General features: G+C 43.7%; 1 protein-coding gene across 1 annotated transcript in view; it reads left to right on the forward strand.

Annotated features, from left to right (window-relative positions):
- The window catches only part of MRPL21 (mitochondrial ribosomal protein L21), a 126,353-nt gene that overhangs the window by 64,676 nt on the left and 35,059 nt on the right, over window positions 1-26,618 (forward strand). Inside the window, exons 4-5 of the mRNA XM_069223025.1 lie at window positions 8,852-9,015; window positions 22,627-22,679. Of these exons, the coding sequence (XP_069079126.1) occupies window positions 8,852-9,015; window positions 22,627-22,679 (217 nt within the window). The remainder of the gene's footprint in view (window positions 1-8,851; window positions 9,016-22,626; window positions 22,680-26,618) is intronic.

The raw sequence follows: 26,618 nt of genomic DNA on the forward strand, positions 1-26,618 counted from the left end.
TTCTCTGTCACTTTGCACCATTGTTTCAGCTAAAGACATGACGCAGCACCCTTTTCTTCCATTACAATGTAAGTTGGTGTACCTTCTGGCAGTGCAATATCCCCTATACTTGTTGTAATATAATTATCCTCCCTTAAGGCATTCTTTAAAGCATTGAAAATTTTAATTTCTGCAACCTTTATGTGAAATCTTCTCCACCAATTGCACTTCACGGTTGGCCGCCAATCCGTGTGCGACCCTTCTCACGAACCAACCTATCCCAACGCGGCTCCAATGACGTCACTCTCACATGTAAAGTGGCTGACACAGTCTTGCGGCTTGTCCTCCTAAACTCAGATTCACACTCAACTAAAGCAAAATTATTGCGAGCACTAAACAAAATCAAAACCCAATTTGTCCGTGTAGGAAGCTGGCTCTGTATATACTATATCAAAATGAGATATAGTGTGCACAGAGTCCAGGGGGTTCCCAAGCGACTTGACAGAGGCAATAATAGATAATACTAATGCTTTATTTGTGGTAGTGTGGTCAAGCAGTTAGGCTTATCAGAGGGTAGTGTTAAGCTTTTATTGTACACAAGCAATAAGTGAAAACACACACTGAATGACTTAACTCCAGGCCAATAGGTTTTATGTAGAAAAATATTATTTTGTTAATTTATTTCTGGAACCACAAGATCCTTTTAGCAGGTAAGTACATCAAATGAAAGGTACTTTACACAGTAATACTTAGAACTTTGAATAGAATTAATAATGTATACAGTTTCCTTTAAAATGGCAAAAAGCTATTTTAAAATTGGACACTGCAATTTTCAACAGTTCCTGGGAGGTAAGTAAAGTACAGTTTTTGAGGTAAGTAACAAACTTACAGGTTCAATCTCTGGGGCATCGGTAGCCCACCGTTGGGGGTTCAAGATGACCCCAAACACTCTGCACCAACAACACAGGGCCGGTTAGGTGTAGAGGTCAAACAGGAGCCAAAATAACGTGGGCCCCTAGGGAGACTGGGTACTCCGGTTCCGGTCTGCTTAGAGGTAAGTACCCACGTTGTCGGAGGGCAGACCAGGGGAGTTTGGAGGAGTACTGGAGGGGCCCCAAGTAGGCACAAAAACCACACCCTCAGCGGCACGGGGTCGGCCGGGTGCAGTGTGCAAACAGGGCGTCGGGTTCTCAATAAAACTGTATGGAGGGACCTGGGGGTCACTTAGGCGCTGCAGGCATGGCACAGGCTGGGCCTCTCGGGCAAGCCACCGACTGGGCAAGGGTGAGGGCCACCTGCTGGTTGTTGCTGCACCAGTGGTCGGTTTCTCTCGGGCCTGGGGGCTGCAGGTGCAGTGCTACTCCAGGCGACAGATATCTTCGTCCCGGGCAGTTGCGGTCGGGGGGTCCTCAGTATTCCCTCTGCAGGTGCTGTGGTGGTGGTGTAGAGAGGTCATCCCAGGGTGGACACGTCGTTGGAGGTGCCTGGGGATCCTCTTTGGCTAGTTGGTTTCTCTGGACACAGGCCGGGGGCATCGGGTGCAGAGTAGTTGGACTCCCGCTTCTGAAGTGAGGTGAGAGTCCCTTTAAAGATGGTTTCTTTGTCTTTTTTTCTGGACGGGTCCGCTGTCCACGAGAGTTTCTTGGTCCTCAGTGATGCAGGCAGTCCCCTGGAGGCTTTTCAGGCAATGCTGGTCCTGCAGAACGTGTTGCTTCTTTTCTTGCAGCTTTTTAAAGCAGGAGACGGGTCGGTAGGGCTGGGGCTGAGTCAGTTGGTGTCTCCTTGTCTTCTCTGCGGGGTTTTCAGCTCTCTTGAGATTGTCAGGAATCTGAAGAGCTCGGTTCAGGAACGCCCCTAAATTCTAAATTTGTTTAGGTCAAGCGGCAGTAGCCAATGGCTTCTGTACCTGAGGGTGGCTACACCCTCCTTGTGCCCAGTCCCTCTGGAGAGGGGGGTACATCCCTATCCCTGTTGGTCCTAATCCACCAAAGTAAGATGGAGGAGTTCTCAAGAAGGGGGTCACTTCAGCTCTGGACACCATATGGGTGGTCCTGGCTGAGGGGGTGACACCTCCTTGTTTTTCTCATTATCCCTCTGGACTTGCCGCCAAAAGTGGGGGCTCGTCCGGGGGGGGAAGAGGGGGATCATTTCCACTGGCTGGGGCACTGTAACGCCAGGCTTGAGCCTTTGAAGCACCACTGGCTGTAGTACCCTGGGGCACTGTAACACCAGGCTTCAGCCTGTGAAGCACCTCCACCCAGGACAGGCTTTGTTTTTGACCAAAACACAAAGGCACTCATCCCATGTGGTCAGAAACTCGTCTGGAATTGGCAGGCTAGCATAGACCTGTCAGCCTTACACTAGCAAGTTGGGCTAACATAACATCTCTAAGATGCCCTCTGTGTGCATTTTTCACTAAAATCCCACACCGGCATCAGTGTGGGTTTATTGTGCTGAGAAGTTTGATACCAAACTTCCAAGTATTCAGTGTAGCCGTTATGGTGCTGTGGAGTTCGTAATGACAAACTCCCAGGCCATATATTCAATATGGCTACCCTGCACTTGCAATGCCTAAGAATTGACTTAGACACTGTAGGGGCATATTGCTCATGCAGCTATGCCCTGACCTGTGATATAGTGCACACTGCCTTAGGGATTTAAGGTCTTCTAGAGGGGTGACTTACCTATGCCACAGGCAGTGGTTTGTGGGCATGGCACTCTGAGGGGAGTGCTATGTCGACTTTATCTTTTCTACCCACTAGCACACACAAGCTGCAAAGCAGTGTGCATGTACTGAGTGAGGGGTCCCTGAGGGTGGCATAATACATGCTGCTACCATTAGGGACCTTCCCTGGCCACAGGGCCCTTGGTACCAGGGGTACCTTTTACTAGCACTGGGAGGCCTTTGGGTAGCTATGCGCTCTATAAAGTTTCATAACATAACAAGGGACTTAACTGTGTGCCAGGGCTGAGCCAATTGTGGAAACAAAGGTGCGGTTTTAGGGAAAGAACACTGGTGCTGGGCCTGGTTAGCAGGGTCCCAGCACACTTCAATCAAAGCTGGCATCAACACTAGACAAAAAGTGGGGCTGACCATGCCAACAGTGGTATTTTCCTACAGTCCGTTTATGACAAGTAGGGTAACACAATAGTTTCAGAAACCTTACAGATGTTTTTTCACTGATGGCCTCTCGCTCTAGCAGCTGCTACTTGTTTCTCAGTTTCCCTGATTTACAAGCAAAATTTGACCCGCAAATTTTACTCTCAACTGATCAGTGGGTCTGTCCAGGTGCACATAGGACTCGCCAGATCTCAGTCAAAAACTTTCACTCCCTTTGACTCACTTGTTGACCATACCCGATCGACCTACTAAAACAGACAAATTACAACAAAAAACAAGTGTCTAATGCACTTTCCAGTGTACTCTGGAGTCTTAGACCTTGCAGGGCCCGTATACCAACAACCATGTTGACAATTGTTTGAGCAGAAAGCGCCACACACATGTGAAGTTCGACGACTTACCTACTCTCACACTTTGGAGTACGCAAACTCCTTCAACAACTTCATCAGGAGTAGGCAAACTCCCTAAACCCTTACAAACATCACAATTCACCTGCGATTTGCATAAGTTGTGCAAGCGCAAAACCTACTTCATTTACACTGTTACTAGAATGCTGAGAACATCCTCAAACAATCATTGACAAGCTCCAATATTCTGGGAAAGTCATTCTAGGTTCTTAGGGATACATTTCCTCCCCACTTTGTATTACCAAATCTGAAAATCCAAACTCTCTGCAAATTGTTTTCACTTTAGGGGACTAACCTTGTACCAGGCCTTTATGATGGGCTCTTAAGTAGACTAACCATCGTACTTTGCTACCATCACTGTTAGCGCGTCTGACCTTATTTGGTTTCTTATCCTTAGATTATAAGGGGACGCGTTAGAGGTTCAATACACCTTTTGACTGCGCTTAAGAGTAGTTTCCACCATAAGACCCAGTTCCAAAACAAATTAATAGCAATACCAATCAATAACATCAATAATCTTGGGAGTCAATAATTTCCACGCACCAAGACCCATTGGCCATGAATAACCACACCTTTATGTGAAAGTTAGAATGTTTATTTCCCTATATTAACAATGCTAATATCACGTAACCTAGTCTCAAAATCAAATTATAAACATACAGAAACAATACTGGTTCACCAAATCTTCTAAAGAATCGCAATTTAATCAAAGCTTGGACCAATACACATTCTAAGGTTACAGTACAAATCAATAGCTAGAATACCTGTGCAAACGAAATGGCATACATTTAGATTCAGCAAATAAAATACATCAACTCTTGTATTTAGCAAGCATCATCAGTGAGTATCCTAACCAACCTTCTGATTAGAATAGCATGTTTGGGCTTCAGGCAAAACAATTTAGTCAACACAAATTTGGAAAGCATCTAACTATGGCTCTATCAAAATTAGCGGTTGGTACCCAAGGACAAAAACAAATAGATGTTAAAAATGGGGGGTTACCCACTGTCCAAGCAAAGACTCTCACTCTAGTCAGGATAAAGGAGAATCACCCTCAGCTAACCCCCGCTCACGCCCTTGGTAGCTTGGCACGAGCAGGCAGGGTTAACTTCAGAGTGCTAGGTGTAAAGAATTTGTACCAACACACACAGTAACTGAAAAAAAACACTACAAAATGACACAACAAAGGTTTAGAAAAATATTAAATATTTATCTAAACAAAACAAGACCAAAACAACAAAAATCCACAATACACAAGTCAAGTTATCAATTAAAAACCAAAAAGAGTCTTCATGTAATTTTAAACAAAATGCCAATTCTGTTAGCGTGGAAATGTTCCTGAGAGTGTGCGTCAAAAGGGGCTTGCGATGCGTCGATATCACTCACGAGCGAGACCCTGTGTTGTTTCTCCTTCAGTCGATTCGGCGTGTGTCGTTTCTTCTCTCTGCAGGAGAGCGATGCGTCGATTTGAACAGCACTCTTGGGTCTTGGCAGGCCTTGCGTCATTTTTACACGCCCAGCGATGTTTGCGTCGGGAATCCTGCTGCACGATGATCCGAAAACCGCACAGCGCGGGTTGCGATCACACCAGCCTCTGTCAGCAATGCTGCGCCTTGTTTCTCCAGCCGCGTGCATCGATCTTCCAGCTGGTCTGCAGGTGAGCGTCAATTTTCAGCCACGAAGCCAGCGGCGCGTTGATTTTTTCAGCCGCGTCTCGGAGTTGGGTCAATCTTTTCTCTGCACGGCGGTCTTTCTGTGGATTTCTTACTCTTGTTCTGCCAGCTTCTCCTTTCAGGGTCCCAGGAACTGGATGGGCACCGCTTGGCAGGGTAGGAGTCTCAGCAGAGGCTCCAGGTGTTGGCAGAGAGAAGCCTTTACTGTCCCTGAGACTTCTACAACAGGAGGCAAGCTCTAATTCAAGCCCTTGGAGAGTTCTTCACAAGCAGGAATGCACACAAAGACCGGTCTTTGTCCCCTTGCAAAATCAGAAGCACAACTGCAGGACATCTCCACAAAGCACAGTCACAGGCATGGCAGCTCTTCTTCCTCAGCTCTTCTCCAGGCGGAGGTTCCTCTTGGTTTACAGAAGTGATTTAAAGTCTGTGGTTTTGGGTGCCCTTCTTATAACCATTTTGCCCTTTGAAGTAGGCTTACTTCAAAGAAAAGTCACTCTTGTTTGTGAAATCCTGCCTTGCCCAGGCTAGACACACACCATGGGGTTGGAGACTGCATTGTGTGAGGGCAGGCACAGCCCTTTCAGGTGTGAGTGACCACTTCTCCTCTCCCTCCCAGCACAGATGGCTCATCAGGATATGCGGGCCACACCCCAGCTCCCTTTGTGTCACTGTCTAGTGAGAGGTGCAACCAGCCCAACTGTCAAACTGACCCAGACAGGGCATCCACAAACAGGAGTCACAGAAATGGTTTAAGCAAGAAAATGCTCACTTTCTAAAACTGGCATTTTCAAATGCACAATCTTAAAATCAACTTTACTAAAAGATATCGTTAAATTGTGAGTTCAGAGACCCCAAACTCCATGTCTATCCGCTCCCAAAGGGAATCTCACTTAAATCATATTTAAAAGTAGCCCCTGTGTTAACCTTTGAGAGAGACAGGCCTTGCAACAGTGAAAAATGACTATGGCCCTCATTTGGACCTCAGTGGTCTTTTTTTCAAGACCACAGAGGTACTGCGGTGCTGAAGACCGCCAGTGCAGGCTGTTTTTAGGCACAGCGTATTGTGACTGCTGGCAGCCCTTCGCCCTTTTCCGGGCGGAGAGCCGCCAGCAGTCATACTGGCGGTCGGCGGTGAAGTGGATGCTGCTCCACCTCCACTGCCACGTCATTAGAACACCACCCACTGAATCACAACCCAGGATTCGGCGTGGTGGTGTTCTGGTGACGGGGTGCTGGCGGCGGAGCAGCCCCCATGGATCCCGTTCCCTCCCGGAGGATCACCGGACCAGGTAAGGTGATCGTCTGTTAGGGGAGGGGGGTGGGGGATTGTTGTGTGTTGTGTGTGTGCACAGGGGTGTGCATGTGAGTGTGTAGAGGGGGTGTGTGAGTGCATGTATGCATGCAGGGGTGTGGTGTGTGTATGGGAAATGTGTGCATTTATATCGGTCTGTGTGTATGTGTAGTAGTTGTGTGAGTGTGCGTGTAGGGTGTGTGTGTGTGTGTGTGTCAATGTTTGGTGGGGTGTGGGGTCCTACCACCTTTGGGGGGTGGTAGGGGGGTCGTGGGTTTGGGGGGAGGACTTTGGGGAGGGGGAGAGAGGTTGGGGAGACCCCAATCAGTGCCAGGGAATGTATTCCCTGGCACTGATAGTGCCTTACGCCATGGATTTCGTGGCAGTACAGAACCCCACAAAATCCATGGCGGTATGCGGGGTCGTGATGCCGCCAGCGGTGTAGTGACGGCCGCCGGGCTGGAGACCGAAGTCTTTAGCCCAGCGGTCATTACCACCCTGGCGGTCGGAGTGGAGAAGTGGCGGATTGCCATGGCGGTCACCACCATGCTTGTAATTTCATTTTTTTTTACCGCCGGCCTGTTTGCGTTATTACCGCCACTTCTCCATTGACCGCCAGGGTTGTAATGAGGGGCTATATATCCTACCTTAACCATACACTGCACCCTGGGGCTAACTAGGGCCTACCTTAGGGGTGCCTTACATGTAAGAAAAGGGAAGGTTTAGGCCTGGCAAGTGGGTACACTTGCCAAGTCGAATTTACAGTTTAAAACTGCACACACAGACACTGCAGTGGCAAATCTGAGCCATGTTTACAGAGCTACTTATGTGGGTGGCACAACCAGTGCTGCAGGCCCACTAGTAGCATTTGATTTACAGGCCCTGGGCACCTCTAGTGTCCTGTCCTAGGGACTTACCAGTAAATCAGATATGCCACTCATGGATTAACAAGTTACATACACATTTGGTATACGAGCACTTGCACTTTAGCACTGGTTAGCCGTGGTAATGTGCCCAGAGTAACAAAAACAGTAAAAACAGAGTCCAGCACACATCAACAACCTGGGAAACAGAGGCAAAAAGTTAAGGGAGACCACACCAAGGATGAAAAGTCTAACAATCGAAATAATAATCAGTAACATCGTGCTATACCTTACCTCGGTATGGTTTAGCAAGCGGTAACAGTGTTCGTCAATTGGACACCTGTTCGTTCAGCAAAGCATTGAAATTCAGCAATGATTGAACTGTCTCAAGAATAGATATAATAGAATGTTGTTTCTAGGTAACAAAGTTAAGGAAAGTTATGCACATCTCCTCTCGGGACGGTCGAGAAGGATAATGCGGAATGGCATATCTCCTCTCAGAGCAGTCTGGCTAAGTTAGATTCCCTAAAACTACGTCCCATTTTGCTGTTGGTCAAACAATTGTAAGTTTACGTTTAGTCTAATGAAAGTAGACCAACAAATCTAAGAATTTACTAAACCATTGTTCACATGTCAATGATTGGCTCTTCTTCTCCTGTTCCCGTCGTTGTGCTCGTGAGGTAACAAAATTGTATCAGCTTATATTCCAGTCAGTGTTTGCATTGCCCGCTGCAGAGATCCTCGCTTTTACACACTGTAAGTTATACAAAGAATCTATAGCTAGTAAAACATTTTTTAGCAAGCAGTTCTCATGGGAAGGAATTTCAGCTACTAGTATTTGGTCAATGCAATGGAAAATCACAGTTTAGTTCTCTGAGCAGCCATTTTAGGGTTCGACTTAGCAATGCAACTTGACATGAGGCCTTGTACCTAGGCCCCAGACCTCGCTAAATTAGGGCATATGATTACTAAAGCAAATACATAATACATTACCATTAATATGACATACTTCTACATTAATCCAAATATAAGCTCAACATTTCACATTAATAAGCCGTTAATATGTACACTTTGTGATTATTAGTGGTCACTCAAGTAGGCACATTTTCAACTTGTGTATTAATTTTCTACGTTAATTCATTTTCTATGCAGATTCAACATTCAGAATACATTAAATATTCATTAGTAAAATTTCAGCGTTATCTATGAGCTGAATACCGCTTGTGAGTGAATAAAATGAATCCTGGGCCAAACTTGAAACAAGTTGTAAGTGTATTATTTGTTCATTAGGTAGCCATGTCAAGTAACTGAAGAGTCTCACCATAGCAAGCTTCAAAGACACAAAGTGTGCAGCTCCTTTGAACAATGCTTTCGATTTTTTTATTGAATTGGTGTTTTCAAAAGTATATTTCTCGGAGAGACATCCTTTTAGCATTCTTTGTGAAAAGAGTAATGTATGTTTTTTTTTTTGTGTTTTTCAACGGTTATGAGCTCATTTGTTTTCTCTTATTTAGAACTTGTGCAGCGAGTAAACAATCTCATAGCAAATGGACAGTTCGGAAGGCTCTTTGCCGTCATTCAGTTTGCCAGTCGTCAGTGGAAAGTAACCAATGAAGATTTGATTTCAACTCGTGGCATTTTTGATGCTGAATGTGGAGACCGAATCCGATTGGAAAAGGTAGGCGACAACAGAAAGTGACATCGAACAGCTTGATTTAATTAATCTAATTCTGAAAAGCGATACCATTATTTAAATATGCTGGCCTTTGTATCCATTTGTTAGTTTGAAACTGATGCAAGGCCTGCTTTTCGGTAAATGTTTTGTGCAAGAATTGATGAAAACACACGAGTCATGCTTACCCTTGCTTGTATTTGCTCTTGTGCTTTTTGCATCATAGTCACAAGTCATGCGACCGCCTAGCTTCGAGGAAAGTTCAGAGCCGTCGTGAGTCTTTTAAATGGAGACTCTTTCCCTGCACTTAAACCCTGTGATTCCATTCTAGTGTGAAAAGGACCTCTCTGGCAGCTCCCAAAGAGCTCTGTAGGAAGCCAGTCATGTTACATGAAATGGCAAAGAACATCATTATTGTGCTCCAAGACCCATTCATCAGCCAACATATTAAGATGACAAATGCAAAAACAACAAGGTGATTGACTGAATGCCTGAATTAATCTCAGCCACTGGCATTGGTTCATGACCGCATCCCAATCCATTGTTTTTTTTTCCCCACCATGCCACCCCAGTTTTGACCCAGCCATATGCAAATCAGTTTTGACCCAGCTCCCCATGGAACAGTCCAGCCCAAACTGCCAGGCGAGTTTCTCCTAGACTAGGAACAAGCATCCTGTGGCTGGTTTTAGGGTATCACCCCTCATCAGGCAGGCTAGCTTGAATCCAGTGTCACAGTGAGTCCGGGACCAACTGGAATGGCATGGCGAGCAGAAAAACAATGGCTTTAGTCCCAGATCTGTGGCTGGGGGTGAGTGTTTGACATTGTTCAGCATTCCATCTATCATCTGTTCTTTTAACTTATTAAAATGAAACATGACCTTAATTTTGTCATACTTGTGTCTTCAATGGTGCAGCCAGATCCATGTTTCTTAGGAGAGTTAGAACTAAATACTGGCGATGGATATTCATATCATGCAGAACCAATTTTGGTATATGTATTGAATGATCTGTTTTGTCACTGTCCTTAGCACGCTGTCCTTTATCATCAAACTTTATTACTGAGCATATGGGTAGACAGCGAAGGTATAACTGATCATATGAGTTGATGGCTAAGTGCCTTCCAGATTAATTTTCACCCTTCAAGAGATGCTGTGCATGACTGAGAGAGTAGAAAACATATTACATTATCTCAGTTGTATGACGCTACATCCCATGACTTTACTATGCATGACTTTTCCACACAGATGCTTTTACCACACCTGCGCATGGTAAGTATATGTAAGGTAACTAAAACACTGTGTTTATGTGTGTATGTATATACATATATATGTGTGTGTGTATATGACACATGATATATATACCATGCAGGATGAGTATAGGTATGGTAAATATTTATATATCTATCTGAGTATTTACGAAGAGTAGTTCCTGCTGTTAAACTGACAGGGCCAAACTAAGCCAGTGCACGTTTGCAGGCGCAGGACCCGTTAATAATTATACAGCAGCGAAAGTTATCCAAACGACGGCACTCCAAACAACAATTGATTTATTTACTCAAGGCCGTCACAACGTTTTAAAGCGAACAATTTCTCGTCTTGCAAAGGCTACACGTTGCAACCATCGCAGTCTTCTTCATCATCCCAGATAATTACAGAAGCCCCCTCTCCCTTAGAAAATATACCCATGGTTTCTCTAGACGTAGAAGACAGATCATTATGTGACGAGAACACCACAACACCCCACACTTAGAACAATTTCAGAAACACCCCAAATAAATCCAAATCATAATTAAAATAAAATCATCCAAAAATAATAATAATGTCTGTTATTTTCAAAATATATATACAAAATGTCATTATCTCAAAAAAATTCAATTAAAAAAAAAAAAAAACCTTTTAAACAAATTCTTAAATTTTTAAAAGAAAACTATAACCTATTGGCAGATATAGTGATCACCACCATTTTGGCCAAGTGGCCATTCATAAAATTTAACTGCAATATTCCATTATCACAAGAAATGTCTGAGGTATTGCAGTCTTTTTAGGAAAACAATTTCTCAACTTACAAAAAGACATTCAAATACACAAATTATAACTAAACTTGTGAGTTTGGACTGTCAGACAAACGCAAGTCATACATGATACCCCACTAACGATGTTGTATGGAGTATGTATGTATGTATATGTATATATATATATATATATGTATATATACACACACACACATATATACTCCATACCACATCAGGCGCAAAAGAAGGCCAGCGCTCCAGGAAATGTAATCTGTGATGGATTTAATTAGTGTACATTTACTGGAGTGCTGGCCTTCTTTTGCGTCGGATGTGGCGTGGAGTAAAGGGTCCTGTGCCTGCTGCTGTGCACGGACCCCGTTTGGTGGGTAAGACCAGAGAAAGGCAAGGCAGAGGTTTGGAAAAAGAAAATAAATATAAATATATATATATATATATATATATATATATATATATATATATATATATACACACACGTATGTATGGCAGTCACAAATAGGTAGTCTTCGTTAGGACCTAGTTTCCATCGAATAAGAGTTTTCTGACTTGCCTATATCTTTGGCACCGTTTGATGAATCTTCACCAAATTTTCCAAACAAGTGCCCTGGTGATTCTTGTTGTGCATGGAATGTTTGGGGTGATCCGTCAAGCGGGGACAAAGAAAAATGGGGGGGTCACAAACATTGCATTTCCCATGTTAATTCCCATAGGACAGTTAGACACGACTACAGCCCTAACCACTGGATGGAATTACACCAAATTTGGCAGGAAGCTAGCTTTCGGTATGCAGATTACGCGCTTGCCTATTTGGTATAAATCAGTTCAGTAGTTTTTGAGATATTAAAGGAAATCCAAATTTGTATATCGGAGCTTGCGAATATTCGCAAATTTTCACAAGAAAAGAATCGCAGTAATTGACTGACCGCAACCCGACTAGAAAGTTGCGGCCGCCATTTTATTTCACAGGCCACAGTCCCCAGGGGTGAAAATCCTAATTGAAAGTGGCATAAGGGGTCAGGGTGGAGGTACCCTGACCCCAGGGGCATGGTATAGATAGGTGTATTTTAGGGGCAAATTATGGGTTTAAAATAATTTTGCGTCACCATGTGTGATATTTGTAAATTTGCGCAAATTATATGCAAAATATTCTTGAATATAAAACAATTTGAAGAGGAACCACAGAATCATGCATACACCAATTCATTCACTTATACATGCACTAAGAGACTCAGGCACCCACTCACACTCAGACCTTTATATACCCACTCACAGACCCACTCACGGACTCAGTGAGACACTGATGCACCTACACAAAAAACCCACTGAGACACTCATACACCCACTCACAGACCACACAGAGCCTCACACACCCACTCACAGATCAACTGAAAGCCTCACACATCCACTCACCGAACCACTCAGACCCTCATGCACCCACTCACAGACCCACTGAGACACTGATGCACACAGACCCACTGAGACACTCATACACCCACTCACAGACCACTCATGCAACCACTCAGACAATTACGCACCCACTCACCGACCAACTCAGACACTGACACATCCACTCACAGACGCACATAGACACCCACGCTCCCACTCATAGACCCACTCATACACTGACACAACCACTCACGGACCCACTCAGCCACTGATGCACCTACTCACAGACCCACTCAGACCCTGATGCACCCATTCATAGACCCACACAGTCCCTTATGCACCCACCAGCATACCCATTGAGACCCTCACACACCCACTCGCAAATCCACTCAGACTCTCAGGCACCCACTCATATACCCACTCAGACACTGTCACACCCACTCACAGGCATGACCCAGTGAGACTCTGATGCACCCACACACAAACCCACTGAGACATTCATACACTCACTCAAAGAACACTCAGCCTCACACACCCACTCACAGATCAACTGAAACCCTCGCACATTCACTTACAGACCCACTCAGACCCTCATGCACCCACTCACAGAATTACCCACTCACAACCCCACTCAGACCCTCCTGCACGCACTCACATACCCACTCACACTGTTTAACCCACTTACATACACACTCGGCACTGACGCACCCACTCACAGATCCACTCAGGCCCACATGCACCGACTCTCAAACCACTCAGACCCTCAAGCACCCACTTCCACACCCAGGGACACCCTGTAACACCTATTCTCACATGAAGAGAGATAGACTGTTCGGCCGTGCTCAGCACATGGTTAGGTTGTTATAGGGGTCGGCTGCAGGCCCTGGGACAACTGCAGCTGTGCAGGGCCAAAGGCCGTGCGTGGCAGTGTTTGGATTAGCGTATAGTAATGAAAATTACTTAATGTTTAACAAAAAAAAGTGACAATTCACTGAAAAAGCTAAAGGTTACAGGGACATTATAGTTAGGAAATAGACTAAACAAAAAAAAAAAAACAGAGCAATAGAAAGCACTCTAACTATGACTGCTGAATTTCCATGGTTTTGTAGAGGAAAAATTCAGACCCTAACTATAAAGTCCCTGTAACCTTTGGGTTTTGTAAGTGAATATATATATATATATATCTGTTTGATGGCATGTATAGCTGCAGATACACATTCTATGCATAGCTCTTCCGACATCTAGTGTTGGGCTCGGAGTGTTACAAGTTGTTTTTCTTCAAAGAAGTCTTTTCGGAGTCACTGGATCGAGTGGCTCCTCCTCTTGGTTACACTGCGCATGGGCATCGACTCCATTGTTAGATTGTTTTCTTTCCACTTACGGGTTCGGACGTGTTTCCTCTCGCTTGGAGATTTCAAATCAGAAACCTTAGAAAACTCATTTAATCGTCGGTATTGTTTCGATTGCGTTTCCATCTAGCCTAAAACCGATAGTACTGTTGGAATATAGATTTCACCCTTCTGGGTGGGTGCGCCTGACTCAGGCCTGTTCGGGCCTACCGACTGGAAGTCTGATGGATAGGACTCAATTTCGATTCTGCCCACGGTGCCACACAAAGTTTCCCTATACAGACCAACACCTGGTTTGCAATCTGTGTCTTTCTCCGGACCACTGAGAAGAGGATTGTGAGGCCTTCTGATCGCCTCGATCCAAGAAGACCTTGCGTGATCGGAGAGCAAAAAGGTTAGAGATGGCGTTGAAAAGTACAGAACATCTCGACATCATGGAAGAAGAACAAGCGCAGACAGCGGTCTCCATCCGAGACACCGACTCCGAGCAAGAATTGGAAGAAGATAGGCCTAGCACTGCTGGCCAGCACGTGAGTACGTCTGCCCCTTCGCCCATATGCAAGAAACCATTGAAGGCCTTGGGTACACCACTGCCAGAAGGCCATGGTCTGACCCGAAAAAAGACTATCAGCTACCGACCTTCGGGTTCAGAGCCGAAAAAGGCCACTCCTCCGTCAACATCGGAGTCGAGTAAATCTGTAAAAAGTTCTGCCTCGGACTCGAGTAAGTGTCCTCACTCCTCGGAGTCAAAGCCTCGACACCTTGTTTCAGAGCCGAAACAACAAACTCCATTTTCGGGACCGAAAAAGATCCAAACTTCGGAACCCCAAAAATATTTTTATACAGAAGAACAAGGACTTTTGAGGCATCTCAACGTTCGAAACCAATGCAGGAATCTTACAGACCTTTTGATGAGGACACTGAGATTCAGCCTATCCTGGAGGTTATGGATGAAAGACAACCCAGAATCCACATCCTCAAAGAGACTGGCAGAATTGTTACTGCACCTCCTTTTGAAAACCAAGAGAAATCTGGCTTTTCAGGAAGAATTAGACTGTTCAGCCATCAGCAAAACTTTATAAGCAGAAAGAGAAGCTAGTACCTGCCCCTACTTCTCCTCCTCGTTCACCAAAGCTTTATTTTTCACCTCCATCCACTAGGCCACCACTGTTGCCTTCACCAACGTATTCGCAGTACTCACATGGGGATACAGTGGATCCTTGTGATCTATACAACCCAGATCCTATTCCTGATAATGACCCTGACTTATACCCCTCCAAGCCTTCTCCACTGAGGACACTACTGCATACATGCAGGTTGTTTCCAGGCCAGCTGCTTATCCTGGGGTGCTTATGCACTCTGAACCCCTAGAGGAGGATTTCTTGTTTATCACTCTGTCCTCCACTCACTCTAGATATCGGTACCTTCCAATGTTGCCTGGAATGGTCAAACATGCAGACCAAAATGTTAGTGAGCCAGTCAAAGCTAGAGTAATTACTCTGCGTATTGACAAGAAGTACAAACCTGCTCCTACAGACCCAGACTACATCACATACCAAGTTCCTCCAGATTCAGTGGTAGTGAGTGCAGCTAGAAAGAGGGCTAATAGCAGTATAAAATGTGTTGCTGCTGGCAAGAGTGGCCACACAAGCTGCCAACCAATGGTGAACTACAATTCGCAAGCACTTCTAGCCAGATACGACAGAGCCCACTGGGACGAGATGCAAGAAATCCTACAGCACCTCCCAAAGGAACATCAAAAGAGGGCACAGCAGATTTTAGACGAGGGACAGGCTATAACCAACAATCAGATAAGGTCTGCCCTGGATGCTGCGTATACAGCAGCAAGGAGTGTCAATACTGCCATTACTATAAGAAGGCATGCATGGCTACGTTCTTCTGGTTTTAAACCAGAAATCCAACAGGCAGTACTCAATATGCCTTTTGACAAGGAACATTTGTTTGGTCCTGAGGTCGATACGACCATAGAAAAAGTGAGGAAAGACGCAGACACTGCCAAAGCAATGGGAGCATTATACACAACACCATATAGAAGCTCCTTTCGCAGGCAACAGTTTAGCAGAGGATTCAAACCACAATCCTCTGATGCCTCTACCTCCCAGGAAAAGCAGGGACAACAGCAGCAACAATATCAAAGAGGGGGATTTAGAGGGTCTTACAGAGACCAATATTTTAGAAACAGAGGCAAGTTCCAAACCTAAAAAAAAAACCACTACACTATCCAAACAGTGACTTATTTACCATCCCTCAACCTCACACATCTCCTGTGTGGGGGGGGCTGTGAGGGAGGTGTGGAAGACTACAGTGATTCCACTCTCATTGGCAAAATATCACCACAGACGATTGGGTGTTGTCAATTATCCGCAATGCCTATTGCCTAGAATTGATCTCCACCCCTCCAAACATTCCCCCACGTTACTACAAATTGTCCCCAGAAAACAACATTCTATTACAACAAGAGGTACAATTGCTACTACTAAAACAAGCAATATAATTGGTCCCACATTCTAAACAAGGAACAGGAGTATGTATACTCACTATACTTCCTTATTCCCAAAAAGGAGGGCACTCTAAGACCCATCCTAGAACTCAGGTCTCTGAATCTATACATCCTGTCAGAACACTTTCACATGGCAACTCTGCAGGATGTTATTCCACTACTACAGAATCAAGATGCTTATTTCCATATACCCATCCATCCAGCTCACAGAAAATACCTTAGGTTTGTCATAGCAGGAAAACATTATCAGTTCAAAGTTCTGCCATTTGGCATAACAGCTCCAAGAGTGTTCACAAAATGTCTAGCAGTAGTGGCAGCTTACTTAAGAAGGCAACACATTCACGTCTTTCCATATCTAGAAGATTGGCTAATAAAATCAAGCAATTTTACACAATGCCAGCAACACACTCAGTACGTAATAGAGACCCTACATACATTAGGGTTCACTCTAAATTACCAGAAATCTCACCTTCAACCAGCACAAGTACAACCTTATTTAGGTGCTATTTTAAATACACAAAAAAAACCTAGCATAGCCAAATACACAAATGATTCAGGCTTTCCAAAATCTCATGCCACACATACAGCCAAATCAACAATACACTAAGATTTATCATGAAGATTCTAGGAATGATGGCATCTTGCATAGCAGTAGTACCACATGCAAGACTCAATATGTGGCCTTTACAACAATGCCTCTCACAACAGTGGTCTCAGGCACAAGGTCAATTGCAAGATCTAGTGTTGATGAACCGCCAAACGCACACGTCTCTTCAATGGTGGAATTTCAACAATCTAATGAAGGGGCGGTCATTTCAAGACCCTGTGCCTCAGACCATAATAACAACAGACGCATCAGTGATAGGTTGGGGAGCTCATCTCGATAACCTTACCATTCAAGGTGAATGGGATTCCAAACAGAACGAATTTCACATAAACCATTTAGAAATATTAGCTGTGTTCCTTGCCCTAAAAGCATTTCAATCCCTTCTCAAGCACAAGATTGTTCTGATAAAAACAGACCATGTATTACCTGAAAAAGCAAGGCGGGACACATTCATCTCAACTGTCCCTTTTAGCCCAGACAATATGGAAATGGGCAATTTACAATCACATTCATCTCTTAGCAGAATACATTCCAGGAATACACAATCAGCTGGCGGATCTCCTAAGCAGGAACCACCAACAGACACACGAATGGGAGATTCACCTTCAGGTACTTCACAAGTATTTTCAGAAGTGGGGAACACCAGAGATAGACCTAGTCGCAACAAGCGAAAAAGCAAAATGACAAAACTTCGCATCCAGACACCTACATCCCCTATCCAAGGGCTATGCTCTATGGATCAATTAGTCAGGGATATTTGCTTACGCTTTTCCCCCTCTCCTACTCCTTCCCTTTCTGGTCAACAAGTTACGTCAGACATCTCTCACCATGATACTCATAGCCCCAACATGGGCACGTCAACATTGGTACACCACACTCCTAGACCTGTCGGTACTACCTCATTCCAAACTCCCAAACAGACCCGATTTATTAACACAAAATAAGGGTCAAATCAGGCACCCAAACCCCAGTGCTCTCAATTTAGCGATTTGGCTCCTGAAGCCATAGAATTTGGGTACCTAAAACGTCCATTAGAATGTATGGAATTGCTTAAGCAGGCATGTAAACCTACTACTAGACAATGTTATGCTAACAAATGGAAAAGATTTGTTTGCTACTGTCAATCTAAAAACACTGATCCACTTACAGCATCAATACAAGATATTGTGTGCTAGCTACTTCATTTGCAGAAATTAAATTTGGCTTTCTCATCCATCAAAATTCATCTTACTGCAATATCAACATACTTGCAGACTATTCAACGCACCTCTCTATTTAGAGTTCCAGTTATAGAAGCTTTCATTGAAGGTTTAAAACTCATTAATCCACCTAGAACACCACCTGTTCCTACTTGGAATCTAAATATCGTACTTACCAGACTCATGAACCCATGCATTCTTCTCAAATTCAATTTTTGAAATGGAAGGTTGCCTCCTTAGTAGCTATTACTTCATTACAAAGAGTTAGTGAAATACAAACATTCACTCTTGAGGAACCTTTTTTCCATGTCCATACACATAAAGTGGTACTTAGGACATATCCCACATTTCTACCAAAAGTAGTATCTCCTTTTCACATAAACCAAACAGTGGAATTGCCAGTCTTCTTTCCACAGCCAGACTCAGTTGCAGAAAGAGCCCTTCATACTCTTGATCTCAAAAGAGCTCTTATGTACTATATAAATAGAACTAAAGATTTTAGGAAAACAAAACAACTTTTTGTTGCTTTCCAGCAACCACATAAAGGCAATCCTATCGCTAAACAAGGATTAGCAAGATGGATTGTTAGATTTATACAAACATGTTACATTAAGGCAAAAAAGACAACTTTTAATCACACCTAGAGCACATTCTACAAGAAAGAAAGGTACATCTATGGCATTCTTAGGAAACATACCAATGGCTGATATATGTAAAGCTGCCACATGGCCTACTCCTCATACACTTACAAAACATTATTGTATAGATGTATTTTCAAAGCAACAAGCTAATGTTGGCCAAGCTGTCTTAAGAACACTATTCCAAACAACTTCAACTCCTACAGGCTAGCCACCGCTATCTTTAGGGAGGATTAACTGCTTTGTAGTCTATGCATAGCATGTGTATCTGCAGCTACACATGCCATTGAACGGAAAATGTCACTTACCCAGTGTACATCTGTCCGTGGCATGTAGTGCTGCAGATTAATATGCACCCTCCCTCCTAACCGGAAGCCTGTAGTCGTTGAAAGTTTTATCATTTGTACATATGTAGATACATTTACATTTGCATGGACATCTATTTATATTCTTACACTCCATTAGTCCTTCCTTCACCCTTTGCTGAAAAACAATCTAACAATGGAGTCGATGCCCATGCGCAGTGTAACCGAGAGGAGTCACTCAATACCGTGACTCCGAAAAGACTTCTTTGAAGAAAAACAATTTGTAACACTTCGAGCCCAACACTAGATGTCAGAAGAGCTATGCATAGCATGTGAATCTGCAGCACTACATGCTACGAACAGATGTAAACTGGGTAAGTGATATTTTCCATAGATAACATTACCTATTGGTGGTGGCCACTAGGAACAGTTAGGACCTAGTTTCTATAGAAAAAGTGTCTTTTGACCTGCCTATATCTTTTGCGCCAGTTGATGAATCTTTCCTAAAAAAATAAAAATAAAATTACACTCACTTCAGCTGCTATCTGGAAAGTTTCAGGGTGATTCGTCAAGCTGGGGCTGAGAAAAAGGGGGGGGTACCAAAAAGCGTTTTCACCTGTTATTTTCCCATAGGGATTTTGAACACGACTACAGCCCGAACCGTTGAATGGAATTGCACCAAATTTGGCAGAAAGTTAGGTCTTGGTCCAGAAAGCACACGTTTCATGATTTGGTGTAAATCTAATCAGTAGTTTTGGAGAAATTAGAGTTTAAAGAATATATAGATATAGGGACACACATCCTCCACGCACCCAGTTGTCCCCGTGCTGGTAAGTGATTGACTGCCAACACTTCAAGCAGGAAGTGTTGGCAGCCATCTTTGGACTCGAGTCCAGAAAAAAAGTAAAACCAAAGAAAGGTGCCAGAGTAGAAACACCCTGACTCCTTAGCTTTGGTGCTGGGCACCCAGTGGGACCCACCCCCCAACCCCCCAGGGCTAAAAAGTTGTTTTTTTCCCCCTGAGGCGATCAGCATGAAAAATGCAGGGGGACCACATGGCCACCCTGGGGACCACCACCTCCCTTGGGCAAAAAAAATAGTTTCATGTGGGGGAAGTCAAATGGCCTCCCCCTGACACCACCACCTCCCCAGGACTTTAAAGTAAAATTAGTGTGGGGGAGCATGTCTGCCTCCTCACAGCCCCGGGGTCCACCACCTTCCTGTTGCTTTAAACTAAAATGAATGTGGGAGGGTGCGCAACCCCTCCCCCTGCATCCCTGGGGATTGCTGACTCCCCAGGGCTGAATTTAAAATAGGAAGGGGGTCCGTCATGGACCCTCGGCCCTGGGGACCACCACCTCCTCAGGGCTTGTTCACATTGGTGGGGGACGCATGGTCCCCCTCAAAGAGCCAGTGATGGCCCTGGAGACCTCCATCCTCCAGGGCTGACTCCTGCTATGTCCTGTGGTGCCCATCCTTGGGACATATCTGTTTGCTTTTGCTTGGTGAGAGCTGATAACTCCCATCAAACAAAAGCAAACAAAGTCTCCTTTCTGACAGGGGAGCAGTCAAACAGCTCCTGCTTGCAAAAAGTGTAGTTTTCATCTGTTTTCCTGCACGCACATATGCTTGCAGGGAAACAGATGAAAACATCGCTCCTATAAGCAAGGAGCTGCCATTTAAAGCTCCCTGCTTGTGGTGGAAATGCCGACTCCTGCAGGATGTGGGGATCCAGCTAGGACCGTGGAAGCCTTCAGCCTCCCCTCGCTGTCCTGTCACTCCCTTTATTTCTCTTCCGTCCCATAAAGGAACGGAAGAGAGAGGGATAGAGTTTGTTACTGCAATGGTTTCTCCATTCAGTGACTTCAAAGAGTCAGACTAACAAGATGTTTTGTTATGAATATTAGATTCATGTTTGGATGCAGAACAGAGTCACTTCTGGCGTAATAGTCAGGGTCTTGTGCTGTCACTCAGTAGGCTGAAGGTTCAAATCCTAGTATCGCTTGGCAGAGTATTTGTTCATTTACTAGTGTTTTGACTGTTATACCTTCCTAGTGAGTCACATTTCTTTCCATCCACATGCGTGGTTTGACTGTCATAGGTATGTCTGGAAGCATCACAATAAGGAGTCACCTATGGTCTAAACGTTCAGGGTTCTACTCCAGGTGTGTCCTTTGTCATTTCCCTTCTTTAATTTTTTTTAAACTTCAAAAGTTTAAGGTTCCTACTGAAAGGTTATCTCGCTCTTTTTAATTGACAAATGCATTTTTCTTTTCAATTTGTCCAGTAATATCTCATTCTAAGGATATCATTTATCAAAGATTAAAAACTCTCCATCTCTTTCCCTCTCTCTCAATTTCTCTTTTAGTCTTTCTTCCACTCACACACCCACTCACTGTGATGCATCCACTCACAGACTTACCCAGAAATTGATGCACCCACTCAGACACTGACACATCCACTCACAGACCCATTCAGACCATCACACATCCACTAAGACCCTCACGCACCCACTCACACTCATGCACCCACTCACACTCATGCACCCACTCACACTCATGCACCCACTCAGGCACTGATGTAGCCACTCTCATATCCACTCAGACACTTATGCACCCACTCACAGACCCCCTCGGACACTGAGGTACCCACTCACAGACCCACTTAGACCATCACACATCCACTCACAGTACCACTGAGACCCTCATACACCAACTCTCACACCCAGACAGACACTCACACCCAGACACACCCTCTCACACCTATTCGCACATCCAAAGAGACCGACCCTTTGGCTGTGTGCCGCCAGGAGTCGGGAGGTTATAGGGGGTTGGCAACAGGGCCTAGCCCCAGGCCAGGACCTGTAGCCAACCCCCACCGTGGTGGCGGTGGTTGGGTTAATGTATAGTAATTAAAATGACTTTGCGTTTTAAAAAAGCATAGACATTCACTGGAAAAAACAAAGGTTACAGGGACATTATAGTTAGGTTCTGAGTTTACTCATACAAAACCTTAGAAATTCACCAGTTAGTTAGTTATTTCAAGTAACTATAACTCGTGCCCTTAGGAAACTATAACTTGCGCCCTCACCATGCACTGCTAATTACCCCAGATATCACAACACTCATGACATCTTTTATAATATAATTGATAATATCACTGTAACATTTGTTATAAAATTATTCATAACAAACTGTGCATGGCGGGGGCATGAGTTATAGTTACTTAAGTTACTTGAAATAACTATAACTAAGCTGGTGAATGGCTAAGGTTTTGTACCAGTAACTTCAGAACCTAACTATAACGTCACTGTAACTTTTGGGTTTTTTTTAAGGTGATTTTTTTTTTTTTTTTAACCATGCGTGGTAAAGGTATGTGTAGAAAAGTCTTTGTGGTAGAGGAAGTTTCCAATATTGACCAGAATAGAGGAAAGAAACAAACTGCAATTTAAAAAAAACAGTATTGTCTGCACTGAGAGGCATGATTCATTAAGAAGGGTACGGGTGGACGAAAAAGGCTGTGTTTTTAAGGGAGTAACGTTTAACATATCTGATCAGACTGAGTTTTTTTTTTATTGTTTTAGGTCTTGCTTGTTGGCAGTGATGATTTTACATTGATTGGAAAACCTCTTCTGGGGTAAGATGATTTGTGATAATGTTTTTCGTGATTAGGCATAGTGATTGTAAGTCCTCTATAAAGTTCACTGATTATTGTACAGAGCTGTCAAGAGGTACTGCTGTTTAACAAGACAGATAGGCAAATGGGTACCTTCAGGACTAAGCACCAGAGAAAGGGGTAAAACTGCACTGCCATCTTACAAAAACCTCGAGTGAGCAAGAAAAGGGTTTTTGGGCAATACATCATAACTATCCTCTAAAAGACAGCACAGCAGGAGAACGGAAAATTGAGAGGAGAACAGGAAGAGGTAATAAGCAGAAGCAAGAAAATCCAGCAAGCAAAAATGAATAAGAACACCACCATAACAAAAGCAATCAGCAAGCATCAGCCGAAGCAATAGGTCTGCCAACGGGGCATATTGGATTTGCCAGTGGGTTATCAATATTTTACTGTATATACTCATTGCACATTTTAGGGAAGTAGTGACATTCATAATTGTTAACATTTGTAAACTCTCTTTGCTTTATTGCAATTTTGCATTGTAATTGGAACTGGCTTTAATAACTGTTAGCAAAGTCAAGAGGTGTTGTCTCTAAAAGGCTGAGCTATTGTTTTTTTTCTATGCCTGTATGGTACATGTGAGCTGTGTTGCATTTACGTGTCTGGATTAACTGTGGTTGTGGGAGGGTGCTCATGATAGGGCAAGGTTGGCAGCTATGGAGCTGAGGCTGAAGGCAGTGTGAGTTGGTGGGTCATAACGGTGTTCAAATTACATGCTCACCCAAACCTTGGCCTCTTTCCAGTGTGCACAGAGTGATGGACTCATAGGTACCATTTGTAATTACCAATTCTAATTTACAATACGTTTATTGTTGTTATTCATTTATTTGAAACTGCTAACGTACACTCACAAAGCCAACAAGCATTTGCAATGCACAGGTCTCGCATTTCTCCGAGTTAGAGCTATTAGCAGTTGTAAACTCCCAACCTGACTTTTCTTGCCACATTAAATGGGAAAAAAGACCTCCGCTACAGTTCACTTGTAGTGAAACCTATTGGCAAAAGTGCAATTATCTACGTAACCGGCAAAAGTGCAATTAACTATGTAACAGGGTCCATGTCATGTAGAGCCCTCGACTTCTGCCAAGTGAGATCACGCTGCAAAAAAAGATTAAAAGTAGTCCACAAAGTAGTCCACAAATCGGATGGAAAACAGCGAGCCTTTTCAGTACTTGATTGCTGCGCTCGAGGAGGGCTAACCACTGGAAAAGGCATGACGTGTGCATTCCTTCCACTAATGAAAGCAAGCAGATTTTAAAAGGTAAGCCCACGAACCAAAGAAAAACACTGACGTGACATGGACGGGGCTCAGAGCCCTTTTCTAACTACTAAAGCGTCTCGCAAGCGATATGCATGCGCAAGTGCATGCGACACAGGCTCAACCCTAAAAAGGGTCCGGCTTGTATTAGAAATTTGCTCATTGCTGTGTTATATATCTAGATGAAATTAGCATAAAACTCACAAAGGCGAACCTAAATGCTGGGTCAAGCAGTACGCTGTGTAAACAACAGGACTAGAGTTCATATCATTTAAGTGACTAATGAGCGAGCTGCAGCAGCACAGATTCAAAAGCACAACAGGCACAAAGAGCGTGCAAGAGCAGACAGCAAGCAAGGATGATGGTGGGGGTAAGCAATGAATAACCGAGGGTGAGGAAAAGAAAACAGTGTGGTGCACTCAGGGTGGGCAGTGAAGTGCAACAGGAAGAAAGCTGGAAGAAAACATGCATGCTCATGGAGTGCTTTTAGAAAAAAAAAAAAATCCGAAAAGAAAGCACTTGAGTAGGAATAGAAGGAGCCTACTAGAGAGGGGGTAAGCAGGCTCTGCTCCACAAGAGGGGCGAAGACAAGATGGATGGGCTGAAACAAATAAATCCAGCAAATAGAAAGCAAGCAAATGTGAGTGACAAAACTCAAAGCCAATGGTAAGCAATGAGCGGGATGTATTCCTAGGTAAGCTTTTGGCATGCGCCCAATATGTCCTTGCAGTAAGACAGCTTTGCTGTCTGGTAGGCTCGACTTAAAATAAGAGACAAAATAAAGAGCTGTATAAATGTTGAAAAATAAACTGAAGGATTGTGCTATGTATAGAATTAATTTAAATTAATGTAGATATTTAACATAAAAACATTTTTAAAAAGTTAACATATTTTATTATAAAATATTATTTATATACATTTTTTACTATTTAAGAATATATATATTTTTAAAGTAAATTCATTTACTTTACATTATTTGCTCTGGCCCTCTATTTTAAGCTCCATTATTTTCTGAGGGACGATGTTGCAGTACCAGTGGTTGGCCATGTGTGGTTCTGTGCTTACTCGAGGTCTGAGCTGGAGTACAGGGCGTAGAGACAAGCAAGTCTACACTTCTGTAGTACCTTTACACTGGGAAGTGGTGAATAGCTAAAAGTAATACCTTTACTATAAAGTATAAGAGTAAATACACACATGGAGATTGACTCGCATGCAATTTTACCTTTGTGAAAAGGCCAAGGAGTTGAATGGCGTTGTTATCTTAAAGTAGGCCATCCATTGGCTTAGATCTGGAGCCCAGCCATCGGGAGCCTTCATGTTATGGGCTAATCATGAAAGAGACCTTATTCTTCAAGGGAATAGGCAAAACAGCTTTATGTGAAGTGTCTTTCTTTCTAGTAGAGGATGTGCACCCTCTTATTGTTCTCCATTGGTGGAGTTGGTTACTCTGGTACCACCAAGGCTAATTCAGGTCCCACTATAATTAAATGTTCCTTGCCTGATGGTGAAGCTGAGGGGATGATTCAGGCACCTTGACCCACCTCTTCAAGATCGCCACTCTGAATACAGGCATATGCCTTCATGCATTACATCAGGATACTAGCTAGGACAACATTGCTTCAAAACTCTAAATGACATCCAGATTCTTAAGTCAATAGTTGAAAACAATGTGGTATTCTAAGAAGTTATTAACAGAAAATCCATAAAGGTGCACATTAGAACAACCACTTTTTAGGAAGAAACCTCTGTACTGTTTAGAACATCACAGCTTTGAGCTCCAGAGAAGTCTTTAACCTTTCCACCTTCAACTAAGCTTTGAAATTGTCCTAATCTCTGTCTTAAGTCAGTACCGCGAAAAGCAGACAAGACAAAAGTTAATGCTAAAGACCAATGCTTCTCTTTGTTGCAGAAGACCTACCTCCTAACTCTCTTGTTTGTTGAACTTTGCGGAAGAATGTTGAATGTGTTCTCATTTACATTATAGACTTTAGTAGCATTTCAACAACGAGAACTGATGTTTGCATTCCACAGGGAAGAAGGCCGGCAAAAGCTCTTTGTGTGGCTAGCTCATCTGCCGTATTTGGTCTGTACACAAGATAATTACAAGATTTGTTACAGTAATTCACGGATCGTAAAGCGCATTTTCCCTAAAAAATTAAGGATGGAATGACCAACTCAGACTATATCACCACTGTAATGAAAGATGCAGGAAATCTGCCAGTCCATGTCCGGGGCTGTAGTAAGTGCAGTGATTAGGTTCTGTAGCTCAACTGCTTCCCTGTAACTTTCAGATAAATCTAAACATCATAGAGCTCCCTGTTTCAGGATCTTCTCGGTTTGGCACATACAGTGGAGAAAACTAGAGAAAATGAAGACTGGTCCAGAAACACTCATAACAGTTAGAATCAAAAAGAGAAGTTAATTCCCATAAGCACAAATAGAAGGTTCAGACACCCTTCTGGAGAAGGCAATGGACCCTGCAATCTCAGCAACAGAATGAAATGTTTTTCCAGTTGCAGGATCAGATCATCCGGGGCATAGGGGCCATCATCCCTTGGCTGCACTGGGAAGACCGCCCAGTCAGTAACTCTACCAACACCATTGAACACCCTGGTGAGTGAAATAAGCCCATGTCATCC

This window comes from Pleurodeles waltl, chromosome 3_1 (genome assembly GCF_031143425.1).
Source record: "Pleurodeles waltl isolate 20211129_DDA chromosome 3_1, aPleWal1.hap1.20221129, whole genome shotgun sequence".
NCBI lineage: Eukaryota > Metazoa > Chordata > Amphibia > Caudata > Salamandridae > Pleurodeles > Pleurodeles waltl.